The sequence below is a fragment of the Girardinichthys multiradiatus genome, chromosome 19 (assembly GCF_021462225.1).
Source record: "Girardinichthys multiradiatus isolate DD_20200921_A chromosome 19, DD_fGirMul_XY1, whole genome shotgun sequence".
NCBI classification, from domain to species: Eukaryota; Metazoa; Chordata; class Actinopteri; order Cyprinodontiformes; family Goodeidae; genus Girardinichthys; species Girardinichthys multiradiatus.
The window spans coordinates 24,741,348-24,756,947 of record NC_061811.1 but is presented as its reverse complement, the minus strand read 5'-3'; the positions used below and the strand labels follow the sequence as shown (position 1 = coordinate 24,756,947).

The 15,600-nt window shown below is 44.1% G+C and overlaps 1 protein-coding gene across 8 annotated transcripts in view; it reads right to left on the bottom strand.

Annotated features, from left to right (window-relative positions):
• pcnt (pericentrin) overlaps window positions 1–15,600 on the bottom strand; it is a 50,024-nt gene that overhangs the window by 13,418 nt on the left and 21,006 nt on the right. For 5 of the 8 annotated variants that reach the window (XM_047344883.1, XM_047344887.1, XM_047344888.1 and 2 more), the window contains exons 31-46: window positions 14,916–15,076; window positions 14,490–14,656; window positions 14,157–14,338; window positions 13,076–13,238; window positions 12,716–12,958; window positions 12,112–12,344; window positions 11,847–11,954; window positions 10,663–10,683; window positions 10,106–10,342; window positions 8,970–9,143; window positions 8,660–8,812; window positions 8,296–8,478; window positions 7,200–8,198; window positions 723–893; window positions 446–635; window positions 3–337 (exon numbers count right to left, since the gene is read on the bottom strand). In XM_047344883.1, the coding sequence (XP_047200839.1) occupies window positions 3–337; window positions 446–635; window positions 723–893; window positions 7,200–8,198; window positions 8,296–8,478; window positions 8,660–8,812; window positions 8,970–9,143; window positions 10,106–10,342; window positions 10,663–10,683; window positions 11,847–11,954; window positions 12,112–12,344; window positions 12,716–12,958; window positions 13,076–13,238; window positions 14,157–14,338; window positions 14,490–14,656; window positions 14,916–15,076 (3,720 nt within the window). The remainder of the gene's footprint in view (window positions 1–2; window positions 338–445; window positions 636–722; window positions 894–7,199; window positions 8,199–8,295; window positions 8,479–8,659; window positions 8,813–8,969; window positions 9,144–10,105; window positions 10,343–10,662; window positions 10,684–11,846; window positions 11,955–12,111; window positions 12,345–12,715; window positions 12,959–13,075; window positions 13,239–14,156; window positions 14,339–14,489; window positions 14,657–14,915; window positions 15,077–15,600) is intronic. The other 3 variants (XM_047344890.1, XM_047344885.1, XM_047344884.1) reach the window with 2 other exon arrangements.

Sequence of the window (15,600 nt, the reverse complement as noted above, 5' to 3'; positions counted from 1 at the left end):
ACTTTGTCAGGGTCCAGTGAATCCAGCACAGAGAATCGGTCGGACACGGACAAAGAGCCCGGGGAGTGGGTACTTTGTGTGGCTGGATCTGGGGTGATGGTCCTGGAGTGTGGAGGCTCCATCACAACCCTTGGAGATGTTTTCTCCTGGGGAGGATCCAGGCCTGTACAGTTCAGACCACTGAGCTCAGACAGACGGGAGTCTAGAACAGAGCCGTGGATGTGTTCTCTGATTCTGTCCTCAGAACATTCGAGTCTCCTCAAAACCTCTGGGGAGCTCAGAGAGGCTTCATCACGAGAGACTATAAGAACCTCCTCAAAGGTTCTGTGAGAAATATCTGAGAGAAAAATGCAAGTTTTAATATTTAGTTTGAACAAAATGAAACTTGACTAAATAAAGGCATATATTGAATATTCCTGTAATTGTAAGTCACTGCTACGTATACCCTTGATCTGGTAGTTCTGATGGTGAGGAACTATGTCTTGTTGTTGACACCGTAGACGGAGCTGCTCCAGTTCTCTCCGCTGATAGGCTAGCTCCTCTTCCTGTACAACCACATCCTCCTGAAGACGTTCAAGCTCTGCCTTCATTCGCTGGTTTTCAGCTTCCATGTCAAATAGATCTCCATCTTTGATCTGAAAGACAGAGATGCCTTCCATCAAAACCAATCAAACACTCACAGATTATAACAGATACCCAGTTTTTAGCTTGCATATTTCCACCTGTCTGTTCTCATGAAGTGCTCCAGCCCTTTCTGAGCTGTCCCTCAGCCCCTGTTTCGCTGCGGCCAGCTCAGTCTTGAGAGTCTCACTTTCAGCCTTCAGTTTGGCAAACTCTGACTCCCTCTGTCTCAGGGCAACGTCTGCTTTGGCCAGGGTTACATCAGCATGGGTCTGACAGAAAGTTAAAAATGAATAGAAGTGAGCTTTATAATCATCTCATTAAGTTTGAGTTCACACTCGTCACTTTTCATTTGACAGTTTAACAAATGTTCACAAGCATCGGATAACTGGAGTAAATGTCTTGCAACATAATGGCATCTGACTGAATGCCAGAGTCGGTTGTGCATGCAGGATTTCCAGTTTAAATAACTGAGGCAGGCAGAATATTCATACCAGAAAAACTGCACTGGCCTAAAATCAGTTATACACAACTAGAAACAGATGGGCAGAATAACTACACTCCAATACACTCCAAACCTCTAAAATATGGTGCCTTTTAAAAAAAAAAACGCTGCTTCTTACCACATCCTGTCCCGACAGAGCAACTAAAAAACAAACTTAAACTGCGACAGAGTGTTGAAACAATGAACTAGCATAGATTCTCCTCACTCTTCCTCATTTTAAAGTTACTTCCTCCCTGTGAGGAGGTTTCTGCAGTCTCAGTGTTGTGTAGCACCATAATAGCGACGCCCCTAACTATAACCAGATGTGATCCTGCCTGCAGTGGCTTTAACAGCATTATGTGAGGTGGAAAAGCAACATGATATTATTAGCTTTGCATGAAGGCCTGTAGAAGCAGGTTTACAGAGCTAACTGGTTAAAAACCTCTAATACCTTTCTTAAGACTCTACGAGTCGCAATGCCTTCATAAAAAAAGCATACTTTTAAGCTAACCTTTATATATATATCCAAGTCATTTGGATTTGTAAAAGTTTGCACACTTCTTCAACACAACTTCCGGTAAAGAAGTATTGTTGGGATGAGTGCATCCATTTACATCCAGGACACACTACATTTTAATGTTAGTTGCTAACAAATTATTCTTTCAAAAAAATGTTCTGTTCTAGAGGCGTTAAAAAGAATATCGAGCTCATACCAAACCCTGGCTTAATATTCTAAGGCTGTTTTGGAAATTTTCTGATAATTCCTGAATTTAATAATTTTTGTAAATGTTTAGTTGGATCATTTTCCACATTTCCTTCCGTCTTTCTGCCACTGCACTCCAGCATCATATAACCTAAGTCTGTGTAGCACAGACAGCAAATCTGGAATTTCTTATTCAACTTTATTTAATGAACTCAATAATGAGTAGTGCGAATTCTGGCCCTTTTCTCAGATAAACAGACGGCCCACCTCAGCCGCGGAACAATTGTTTTAAATGTTCACATTTCATTTCATAAAGCAGCGTTTACTGGAGCAAATCTGAAGACCTTTATTACAACTTAAGTACCTGCACTGCTACTTTGCCAAAAGAAAATCAATACTAGCGACCAGTAGGTGGCAATATTGTTAGAGTCAACACATTTTGGCCCATAACTCGCAAGCTATAAGGCACACTTTCAGAACCATATCCTTCAATGACTCTGCATGGGAATAGTTAAACCATGCCCATTTCCTTTGATAATCTTTCCTTGCTAAATCACAGAAAATGCTAAATCTATCAAAAGCTCCTTTTAAGATTGGTCTGAATGGTCTTAAATGTGCCTACTGTAGCCAGACAAAGAATCATGTAATCAGAGATGATTTTTGAAATTTTAAAGATAAGGTGTTATGGTCAAAGCCAGTTTCAAGGCTGGCTAGATAGCTAAAAGGTTTATAAGGGCCCATCTCTGACATACAAATATATATCTGAATTAAATAATATCCTGGGGTAGAATACCTAAATTTGCAAACAGGCAACACTAGGGAGAACTAATAAATGATTATATCAGAAGGGATTGCACCAATTAACAACAAACTTCATAGACATGATTTTTTCCTGGTACTTACAAGTTAGGGACTACATTTGAAAGAACACAACAACACTTAAAGACCAAACTGTTTCTGATTGTGAAAAACAGTTGTTTAGGCCAACACTTACAAGCTCAATTAAGACTTGCTATGCTTTGCTAAAAGAATATGGGGTCACAAACGTAGCTCATTTGAAGAGGACATGGGAAGAAGAGCTAGTTATGGAGATCAGTGACGAGGCTGGGAGGAGGCTTGGGAAAATGCTAACTCTTTGAACATCTGCAACAGGATAAAAGCCATCCAACTTAAAATTTTACATTGTTCTCATATATCTCCCTCTCAACGCAATCGGTTTTAGTTCAGACCTTTCTCCTCTCTGCCCTAAGTGTAAAACGGAGGTAGGTAATCTCAGCCACTGTTTTTGGTCCTGTAGAAAAATACAGCAATTTTGGTTTAGTATAGAAAGTGAACTGGATAAGATCTTCTCTGCTGCTACTGAATGTAACCCATTGTGCTTCCTATGTGGAATGCAAATAACATTAAGGGGAAATGTGAAAAACAACTTGACATGATGCTTACGTTCTGTGCAAGAAAATGTATCTTCTGAACTGGATTACAGAAAGAGCTCCGTCTAAATCACAATGGCAGCGGACTGTACTTGAATGTGTCGTTAGATTACTTAACAAGCAAGTTACACAATAGAGAGAAAGTGCTTCATAAAATTTGAGATCCTTTTATGTTGTATGTTGGTTTGGATATTTCAGCAATTTTTTTGTAGGGCTTTCTATAATGTAACCATGTCCTTACTTCCTTAGAGTGCACATTATTCTTTTTCTGAAGTGAAACTCTGAGTTTGCCACCTATACCTTAGAGCCAGGTTGTTGTTTTTTTGTTCTATGTTTTCCTTTCTGTTTGTATAAACCTAAAAATCAATAAACATATTTTGTAGAAAAAACATTTTGTAGATGCATTCATCGTAATGCCCTAGGTGGACTGCTTCAATGTGGTAACAAATGGCTGGAGCAGACGTGGCTTAGAAATGAAAAACTGAAAAATAAAATGAATTTAATCTTTAAACGTTGAAAATAGAAACTTAAACATTTGTTCCAATGAGCTCAGATTTTTTAGGATATATTGCTTCAATAAACCTTAACATTTAAAAAAGTAAACTTAGTTGATCTGCAACCCCAACCCTTCTGAGAAGGTTTTTACAGCGTCTGTATTTTTGTGATTTTTGCTTTCAACTCTGGGTTAAAATTAGGCCATTAACAAAAAACACAAAAAAAAACGCCACCTTAACGTGGTGGAGGGGTTTGAGTGCTCGAATGATCCTAGAGGCTATGTTGTCTGGGGCTTAAATGCCCCTGGTAGGGTCTCCCATGGCAAACAGGCTCTAGGTGACGGGTCAGACAAAGAGCGGTTCAAGAACCCCTCATGATGACTACAGAATCGAGGCACGTGACGTCGCCCGGTACGGCGGAGCCGGGGTCCCACCCTGGAGCCAGGCCTGGGGTCGGGACTCGTCGGAGAGCGCCTGGTGGCCGGGTTGCTCCTCGCGGGACCCGGCCGGGCCAAGCCCGAATGAGAGACGCGAGACCATCCCCCAGTGGGCCCACCACCTGCAGGGGGAACCGTGAGGGACCGGTGCAAAGAGGATTGGGCGGCGGACGAAGGTGGAGACCTCGGCGGCCCGATCCCCGGATGCTTAGGCTGGCTCTAGGGACGTGGAATGTCACCTTGCTGGGGGGGAAGGAGCCTGAGCTGGTGCGGGAGGTCGAGAGATATCAACCAATAATAGTTGGGCTCGCCTCCACGCTCAGCGTGGGCTCTGGAACCCATCTCCTCGAGAGGGGCTGGACTCTCTTCTACTCTGGAGTTGCTCGCGGGGAGAGGCGGCGGGCTGGGGTGGGTTTGCTTGTTGCCCCCCAGCTCAGCCGTCTCGTGTTGGGGTTTACCCCGGTGGATGAGAGGGTCGCATTCCTGCGCCTTCGGGTTGGGGATACGTCTCTGACTGTCGTTTCGGCCTACGGGCCGAGTGGCAGTGCAGAGTACCCGGCCTTCTTGGCGTCCCTGTCGGGGGTGCTGGATAGTGCCCCTCCCGGGGACTCCATTATTCTGCTGGGGGACTTCAACGCCGGAGAAAGCCGGACAGACTTGGCAGGCCCAAGCGCACAGTGAGGGTCTGCTGGGAACGTCTGGCGGAGCCCTCGGCCAGGGATGTATTCAACTCCCACCTCCGGGAGAGCTTTGACCAGATTCCGAGGGATGTTGGAGACATAGAGTCCGAGTGGACCATGTTCTCCGCATCTATTGTCGATGCTGCCGCCCGTAGCTGCGACCGTAAGGTCTGCGGTGCCTGTCGCGGCGGCAATCCCCGAACCCGGTGGTGGACACCGGCAGTAAGGGACGCTGTCAAGCTGAAGAAGGAGTCCTATCGGCTGTGGTTGGCTTGTGGGACTCCTGAGGTGGCTGACGGGTATCGTGAGGCCAAGCGTGCTGCGGCCTGGGCTGTGGCAGAGGCAAAAACTTGGACCTGGGAGGAGTTCGGTGAGGCCATGGAGAAGGACTACCGGTTGGCCCCGAAGCGATTCTGGCAAACCGTCCGGCGCCTCAGGAGGGGGAAGCAGTGCTTTGCCAACACTGTTTATAGTGGGGGCGGGAGACTGCTGACCTCGACTGAGGACATTATCGGGCGGTGGAAGGAGTACTTCGAGGATCTCCTCAATCCTGCCATCACGCATTCCGTGGTGGAAACAGAGGCTGGGGACTCGGGGTTGGACTCTTTCATCACCCAGGCTGAAGTTCCGAGGTGGTTAAAAAGCTCCGTAGTGGCAAGGCTTCGGGGTTGGATGAGATCCGCCCTGAGTACCTCAAATCTCTGGATGTTGTGGGGCTGTCATGGTTGACACGCCTCTTCAACATTGCGTGGCAGTTGGGGACAGTGCCACTGGACTGGCAGACTGGGGTGGTGGTCCCCCTTCATAAAAAGGGTGACCGGAGGGTGTGTTCCAACTACAGGGGGATCACACTCCTCAGCCTCCCTGGTAAGGCCTACGCCAGGGTATTGGAGAGGAGAGTCCGGCCGATAGTTGAACCCCGGCTTCAGGAGGAGCAGTGTGGTTTTCGTCCCGGTCGTGGAACACTGGACCAGCTCTATACCCTCTACAGGGTACTCGAGGGTTCATGGGAGTTTGCCCAACCGGTCCACATGTGTTTTGTGGACCTGGAGAAGGCATTCGACTGTGTGATGCCCTGTGGGGGTGCTCCAGGAGTATGGAATCGGTGACTCTTTACTAGGGGCCATCCGGTCTCTGTACAAGCGGAGCAGGAGTATGGTTCGCAGTGCCAGCACTAAGTCGGACCTGTTCCCAGTGCATGTTGGACTCCGGCAGGGCTGCCCTTTGTCACCGGTCCTGTTCATAACTTTCATGGACAGGATTTCTAGGCGCAGCCAAGGGCCGGAGGGGGTTGGGTTTGGGGACCAGAGGATTTCGTCTCTTCTTTTTGCAGATGACGTGGTCCTGCTGGCCCCATCTAGCCAAGACCTACAGAATGCACTGGGGCGGTTCGCAGCCGAGTGCGAAGCGGCTGGGATGAAGACCAGCTCCTCCAAGTCCGAGGCCATGGTTCTCGACCGGAAAAGGGTGGCTTGTCCTCTTCAGGTTGGAGGGGAGTTCCTGCCTCAAATGGAGGAGTTTAAGTATCTCGGGGTCTTGTTCACGAGTGAGGGAAGAATGGAGCGGGAGATCGACAGACGGATCGGTGCGGCTGCCACAGTAATGGGGGCGCTGTGCCGGTCCGTTGTGGTGAAGAGAGAGCTGAGCCGAAAAGCGAAGCTCTCGATTTACCGGTCGGTCTACGTTCCTACCTCACCTATGGCCATGAACTTTGGGTCATGACCGAAAGAACGAGATCCCGGATACAAGCGGCTGAAATGAGCTTCCTCCGTAGGGTGGCCGGGCACTCCCTTAGAGATAGGGTGAGGAGCTCGGCCATCCGGGAGAGGCTCGGAGTAGAGCTGCTGCTTCTCCACATCGAGAGGTTGAGGTGGCTCCTGGACGCCTTCCTCGGGAGGTGTTCCAGGCACGTCCCACCGGGAGGAGGCCCAGGGGACGACCCAGGACACACTGGAGGGACTATGTCTCTCGGCTGGCCTGGGAACGCCTTGGGCTCCCCCCAGAGGAGCTGGAAGAGGTGTCTGGGGAGAGGGACGTCTGGGTGTCTCTGCTGTGTCTGCTGCCCCCGCAACCCGGTCCCGGATAAAGCGGAAGACGACGAGTACGAGTACAAAAAAAAACAATGCCGGTTGGACACTAGATGGTGCTACAAACAAGATTCCAATAGCTTTTATAAATGGATTTAGACTGCAATGCAAACCTTAAGGTTATGTATGTAACCTTGGTTCTCTGAATGGATGAGTGACATACCTCACAGACATATCCAACTCATCCCATCAGAGAAGCCCCTTACAGCCATGACAGTTAGACACTAGGGGGAGGTGCTGGATTAACAATGTGACACACTCACCAGAACCTCCTTTTGAGCCTCTTCTTGACTGATTTCTTTTTCTCTTAGCTTAAACGTCAGCTCCTGGATGAGGACCTTCATTGACCCAACTTCTTTTCTAAGCTTTTTGATTTCCTCCTGGAGCTGACACTCTCGTCCCCTTAGTGCCTCGCGTTCTGCTGAAAGTTCTCCTTTCACAGTCTCCAGGGTTTTAATCCTCCCTCTTCCTTCAGCAACCCCTTTAGCCATCTCCACGTTTTCTGCTCTTACTTCCTGGACTTGCTTCTCAAGAGTGAGGCTGGCTTCTCTCAGGACCTCCATTTCCAGCTTAATCTCGTGGTCCTTTGTTTTTAAAGCTTCGATCTCTCTCATTCGCTCTTGTTCACTCTTCTGCAAGTACAAAACAACCGAGTTCAGGTGGTCTTTCTCTTCTCGTATTGTGTTTGCCTCTTCAGCTTTAACTTTCATTCTGTCCCTCTCCTCCTCTGACAGTTTTCTCTTTTCTTTCTCTTCCTCCAACTCCGTGTCCCTCAGTCTGAGGAGACCCTGGATTTCATCCAACTTTTCCCTCTCGGCTCTGACTCTCTTTCCAAACTCTTCCCCTTGTGTCTGGTACTCTTCCTCCTGAGAGAGAAGCAGGCGTTCCAGTCCTTCTTTCTCTGCCACAGCAGTTTCAAACTGACTCTGCAGGGCTTTGAGACGAGACCGAACAGAAGAGGAGGCAGCAGAATGTGTGAGGCTGATTTCATGCTTCAGGCTGTTTGGACCTCCCCTCTTCTCCTGGAGGTGCTCCATGTGAGGTTCAGGGCTGGGGGAAGGTGAGGGATTGATGCTGTCACCATCTTGGGAGTCACTGACCTCATGCAGATTGGGACCCAGGGTGGCGAGCTCTGCCTGCAGCGTGCTAATGACCTCATGAAGTCGCTCCTCTTCTTCTTGTTTTTCTTGACGCACTCTTGTGATTTCAGACTGAAGATGCTCGACCCGAGATTGCAGATCCTCCAGCTCAACCTTCAGAGCCTTTAAAAGAAAAATACAGACAAAGCAAACATTTTGAGATGCCCCAAGTTAATCCATGCAAACAGCTTTTAGAGATACTTTGTGTTAGAACGCTTACACTGACTTTGTTGCTCCTTGCACTCTCTAGCTCTTGCTCAAGTTTTTGGATCTCGCAGTTAAGATGATCGATCTCCTGGTTTTTCTCCTGAAGAAGTGCTGCAGGGAGGGTCTCCTCCTCATTTTCTGCCATCTGAATTTGTTCCTTTTTTTCAATCAGATCAGTGAGGGTGGACACTGTGTCCTGCAAGTCATACACAGCAGTTCGCTTACACTTCCAATATAAATTAACCAGGTAGAAAAGATAATATGGTGAAACTAATGCAGTTTTGCATTTTATGTTGTATGTAGATACCTGTAGAGTATCTATAAAGTGAAATTACATACAAGAAAATAATTGGATGTAGAGACAGAACAGTTCTTACTTTGAGGGAAGAAATTTCCTTTTTGAGCTCCTGAACTTGCGCCACATTCTTATTCGTCAGTAGTTCAAGCTGAGCTGTGAGGTGTTTCAGTTCAACCTCTTTTTGGTTCAAGCAACTTTGCACATTTTCCAACTGGCTAAGCAAGACTTCGACCTAGGAGATATGATAATTAATTAAAAACAGAAAGAGACTGTTTCACAGGATATCCCAGCATTCCTACTTCAACCAAAAGGTGGCACTACAGTCAAACCTGCAAATCTGGTGTCTAAATAATTCACAAAGCAGTTTTTTTTAATGGAATATAACAGACCTCTTGCTCTTTGCAATGTAGATTTTGCTGAGCAGCATCCAAGGCATCCATAAGCTCCTGGGTGGGGTCACGGGTGTTGTCATGGTAACAGTGCCTCGTCTCATCCAGCTTGGACTGGAGAGCTGAGATTTGAAGCCTGCTGGACAGCTGCTGCTGCTCCAGAGCAAGCTTATCCTTATAGAAAAGTGGAGAGGATCACTGAAAAACATTTTCCTTGACATACAGTGCTGCTAATGTGTTCAAAACCCTAAAACTCATGTTTGTCACCTTCTAACCAAAAACCTCAAAGTATAATAGACTTTTATGTGACAAAGTAGAGAGAGTGCTAATCTCATAATCAGCCCTCACTGATTATTCCAATATCCTTCAGTAAAACCCAGTGTAGTCAAACTGAGTGTAATGTTTGTTAAGAAATTCTTGAAGAATGCCACAATTCATGTGTGGGACATGGCAAATTTGTGTGAAAAGGCACTCTGGTCAGATGAGACCAGAATATTACTTTTTAGCCTTTATTAGCACACATCCTCATTGTGGAACATGGTGGTGGCAGCATCATGCTGTGCAGATGCTTTTCTTCAGCAGGGACAGGGAAGCTGGTCAGAGTTGATGGGAGGGAACAACTTACAGGACAATTCTGGAAAAAATCCTGTTAGAGGCTACAAAAGACTTGAGACTGGAGTGACGTTTGACCCATTAGCAGGACAACGGCCCTAAACATACAGCCAGAGCGACAATGGAATAGTGTATAAGCATCAAACCATATCAATGTGTTGGAAAGCCCCAGTCAAAGTCCAACACTAACTGCTATTGAGAATCTGTGGCAAGAATTGAGAAATTGATGTTCACACTCTTACAGAGCAAGAACAATGGGCAACAAGTTTGAATCTTTAGATGTGCAAAGCTGGTGGAGACCTGAGCCAAAAGACTTACAGTAATTGCAGTAAAGGACGGTTCTGCAAAGTACTGACTCTGAAAGGCGAAATAAAAATGCATGGCAAACTGTTTGGGTTTACATGTGTAAACGAAATTGTCTCATCACCCAACAACTGTGCACACAAAACCCGAATAAAATACTTTGTTGAGGTCGTTTGCCAGTACTGAAACTGCTGATCTGGAAGTCTGTAAGCATCTCTTACTTGTGTGAGCTCCTGTTCCCTTTGCTTTGCTTTGTGCAGTTCTTGCTCCAGATCACTGACAGTTCCAACACTTTCGGCACCGTTGAGGAGGGCTTGTTCCAGCTCTCGGATTCGTCCCGCTAGCTTGTCTATCTCCTCATTGCGCTCTGCTAGATCACGCTGCGCTTGCTGATTGGCCTCAAGTAATGAAGAATAGTCTTCTGTTTTATCTTTGATTATTGCTTGAAGACTCTCCACCTGCAGAGGTAACGGGGACAGTTTTTTCAATCTCAAGTTTGAGGTAGAGATGTTCGATTTTAAAAAAAGGAAAATTGCATGATTTGCAATAAAGTTGTACAAGCCATTCCAGATTTGCAGCCAATGATACGGAGATTAAGGTCAAAGCATTTCCAAGAGTAATGATAGAGATATGTTATTCTATTAGCTAATGATTGATGGGAAAGAATGCTGGACTCATGACAAGCACAGTTAAAAAGACTACGGATGATTACACAGGACTAGGGGAAATCATGCACAAGTGTCAGGAGTAAAAATTACGCTACAATTAGATTTCATACCTGAAGAAGTAAGTCTTCAAACTACAGCAATCCATTCAGCACAGGAATAAGCACATAGCAATAGTCAGGCTCATTGGCAAACATAATACAGTATGTATAATTCAGTTAATTCAACTATATTCCAGTTGGCAACTTGCACAGAAATTACATGTTGAAAGCACAAAGTCACACCTTAAATCAAACAAGTTTAAACATTAGCTTAAGAATTCAAGCTGCTTTATGCATTTATGTTGGGAAAAACTACTCTGTTTGTGATTTCCTTTCTGTTAGATACACAACAATCCAAACACACCAAATACTTGGAGTTAAAATTGCTTTTATCAAAAATGAATAATCAAATTGAAGAGCCTACATCAACAGTTACCAAAGCCATTTGTTTAAAAAAAGCTGAGTTATGCGCCCAAATCCGCTGAGGTTCAGTTTACCTCTTCGCAAATTTTTCCCATCATTCCTTACCCACCCCTGGCTTTTTCCATTCCTGTAAATAAACTGTTTCCTACAATCCTACCATTGTTAAGCAGTTTATTTTAAATGCTCAAATCTCATGTGTACATCATATTTTGTTTACACAAATTATCATATCTTTTTTTTTTTTTACCAAAGACACTGACGTCCCAACAGAGAGATGTATGTAAAATAAAACAAAAATCATAGAAGAGGCCATAAATATTTAGAAAAAGCCTACTTCAGTGAATAAATATGATCTGCTACTTGATATAGTTTCACATTTACATCCAAAAATCTGAAGACACTTGTTCCACTTGGTGCCTGTTATTACTGAGCTGGATGCATCTCCATGCTCCATGTTAATTATAAATTATTTTCCATTGATTTAATATTACCTCTCATTTTCTTTGACTGTGGTTTTGATCCGTCTTCATACCATTCAACACTTATGAGAGGTAATGACTTCTGGACAAAACAAAATTACCCCGACCCACTTCCTGCTGATACAGCTCATTTATTGCAGTCACATGACCACATTTTCTAAATCCTCGGTTTGAAAACTGAACAAACTGACACGGGATCGGTTTGAAACATCCATGGAAAGATGCCACCTTTTAATACTCAAAATGTTAGGTATTAGATGACTAACAAAAAGGTGCAAAATGGTGAAGAGGCGAAATGATCAGCATCCAGCCAAACCAGACTGAGGAAAGAAATGTAGTGGTTATGGCTCTCACCTTGTGTGCCTTGATATCTACATTTACTGTCTGTCTGAGTTGGGCTTCAAGCCTGCGGATCTCCTGCTGGAACTCGTCTCGTTCATGTTCACGCTCCACAGCCTGCTCCTGCATGCATCAAAACAAATTACGTGAAAGACGGTCCTTGATGCGGACGTGTGACACTCAAAAAGTCAATAAAAATCCTAATAAAAATGCAAGATATGATAATACCCTGTATTACCTTACATTAAAGGGTATTTTTTATTAAGCATCATAACCTCACCTCTATAAACTGTCTATCGTGTTTCAGCTGCTTCTTGAGTGCTTGAACACGCTGACTAAGGTCTTCAGTATGATTCTTAAGTTGCAGCTCTTTCTCCAGGCCTTTAGTTTCCTGATCTTCAAGCTCTCTCTCCAGGTTCCTGAGGCGCAGGGAGAGAGACTTGTGGTCTTTTTCTGCCTGCCTCTGCAAGTCCAGTCTGTCCTGGGTCAAACGCTCCGTCTCTGCCAGCAAAGCTTGAAGAAAAAGAAAAAGAAGGCTGAAAGGTATGGATCTCTTTTTAAATGTAGAAAATAAAACAAGATAATCCACTAGAGGCTGGTTTAATGCATACAGATATGCATACCGCGCTAAAAGTAGAACGACAACAAATGGCACAGCAACCCTACACTGCAAAGTAATCCCCCCCTCAAACACACACAGTCACACTCCACTCTGACCCACAAACCTGCGTCAGGATCTAAATTGAGCCAATGGCCAACGGAGAGATGGCACATCTGAGCACAGATATTACATAAGTGTATGGTCAGGCCAATTCAAACAGCTGATGCAGTTTTCTGCATGATTTTGTTTATTTATATCCTGATTCTGAATTGATTTTAGTCACCTTTTTCTCTCTCCCCAAGTCCAGCGGAGAGATGCTCCTTCTGGCGCAGGAGAATGCCGTGCTCCTCAGTGAGCTCCTGATACTTTACTCTGACACTGTCCACCTCCGCGGTGAGGCCCTGCATCTTATGCAGCTTTACCTTTAGGTCTTCCAGCTCCTCCACGAGCTTCTCTTCTCGAGTCTCCTTCTGCTGCAGAGACTCCTCTAGGGCAGCTTTTTCAGCCACATAGCCCTCCAGAAGCCCTGAAAACAACAAGCAGATAAAAAATAAATAAAAAAAACTTAGTGAAAGCCTAAAGAATGCCCCTAGTAAATCAATGGGAGACTTTGACATTTAAAGTTAACAAACAGATAGCCGACCCTCTGCCTTGTGGAGCTCCAGTTGGAGACGGCTCTTCAGCTTGGCCTCCTCATCGAGCTGCTTCATCAGGAGCCTGTGCTGTTCAAGTAGCTGGGTGGTGCCTTCTCTGCCCTGGGAGAACTTTTCCTCAAGAGTGAAATGAACACTGCATGTCTGCTCCAGCTGAAGCAAACAGACAAATCCAAATTCAGTTACAGACACGGACAGATTGGTTGGGATTGTAAACTGAAAAAAGACTTTTATTGCAAGAGCATAATATCACAAGATGTGTGAAAAATACAACCTTTAATTTAAGATAATCTGTTCAGAGTGGAGGGGGAAAAAAATCCAATGTTACAAAATAACTGGTCATAATTATTGGTACCGCCCACAATTCAATTAAAACACATATAAGTGAAGCATTTTTCAATTAATAATTGGCTTTTTGTGGTTGATCAGTTTTGTTTTTTTAGGAACATCTAATGAATAATGCATGACTTCTGGTTTCCTTTGGTACAAAAATGATATGACACATAGGCTCATTTTTTTTTAGCCAATGATGGAACAAAACTAAGATTTAGCATTTGGCACCAGACACAAAGTATGAATATGTGGAAAAGAACCTCATGCCCATTATTAAGTATAGTATAGTGTAGGACCTGTAATGCTGTGAGGGCCCGTTTCTCTACCGAAGGCCCTGGGAACTCTTTTAGTGGCATCAAGAAATGTTTGAAATACCTGCAGAATTTAAATAGAAATCTTTGCTAGCCTCAAGAGTACAGTGATTCAAAGCACGCGGCCAAATCAGAACTGAAATGGTTTGTAAGACACAAAATAAACTCTTAAAATCTTCAGTCCCAACATGTAAACCCCTAAACAAAAAAGTGGAACAGTCCAAGATCTGTCAAATGCTCCGAGCTTTTGAGATGGTGTAGAAGACTAAGTGCTGTCCTATTGTCAAAGAGGAATAATACAAAATATCCCCTCCTAAAAACAACAAATTTGTTCAATTTAAAGATTGGATTTTTCCTGATCAAGGGTCCTTCGACATCCTTCCAAGGTGTACAAATAAATCTATCCATGTCTTCATAATGTCCTTACCTGAGTATGAGCTTGGTTGAGCAGGTCCAGGAGTGTCTCCACCGCCAGACGTAACCTGCTGCAAGCTTTAAGAGCCGATTCTTCTCCTCCTGGATTGATCTGAGTGTCTGTAACCAGCAGACTCTCACAGAGCATTTGGGTCAGCTCCATGTCCTCTGATGTCAAATCTGCAACTGAAATACCTGTGAATAAGAAAAGCAAAATAATGTCTTTCACTTCATATAATTTAAGAGAAATATATTTAAGCAGCTGCTCTTTAAGTCAAAAAATCTGAATTGTATTTTATTGCTACTAATTGAATCTTATATGGACTATAGTCCAAGATCAACGAACCTGATTCTTGATCTTTATTCCCCGTTGAACTTCTCTGTACTTTCTGCTCATTTGTTTGGATCCTGGTGCTGATCTTTTGTCCAATCAGTTCTTCTGTTGCTATGACACTACGCAGCATCTCAATCAGCACCTTACTCATCTTTTCATTTGCATTGTGCAGTTTGCTCCTGGGGGCAGAGAGAACAAGAAAATCCAATTTGATGCATTTTGGGAGTACATTTATTGCAGCCATAAATGACTAGATTTAGGTACAAACTTTGATTAAAGAAATACTAAAATCTGAAATGTGGGGGGCTTTGCCAGTGCTAAAATTTGCAACTTATATAGTTATATGAATCCTTAAAAAATCAAGCAGCAAACATCAATTTCACACACCTGAAACAATTTATTCACCCTGCTCCAAACCTTAAGAAAACAAATACGTACTTTTGCTCTTTGGCATCCTGTAAGTCATCAGTGAGCATCTTGAGAAGGTTGGCCCCCTCCTGACTCTCACGCTCCCTTCTTTGAAGGAGGGTGTCCAACGTCTCCATCTCGGAACGTTTTCCATGCAACTCTACCTGCAAGCACCCAATTTCTGCTCGCAGCTGAAGGAGGAAACAGTTTTTAAATCATTTCACTCCAAAAACTAAGTGTTCCCTCTTGTCTCTTTCATTTATTTTATGGATTGTGTCAAGTCACTTAAATCAAATCAGGGCTGCACGATACCAGAAAATACCGTGATGTCAATAATTATGGTAAATATGGCAATATATGCCCAATTTTTGTCTTTCCTCTTTCTCATATGTTTGCTACACTCGATAACCCTTAGCATTTTGGGTGATATCATTTGTGTCTGGTTTCATCATATCCTGCTGTGAGACTCTGTCCAACTGGCTAAATATTACATTAGCATGTAAAATTAAGTTAATCAACATCTGGAATATAATAGACAAACATTTTTGAACTGCACGCCCTAACATAAAGGTCCATTAAAAATAAAGTCTTTAAATTGTAAGTATGAACAGAATTACACAAAAAAAACTTGGAAAAATAGAAGTAAAAATCAAATCTCCTGTTAGTTTTTGTTCGTTATTATTACAGCTCACACAGTTCCCAACACCTGTTAAAG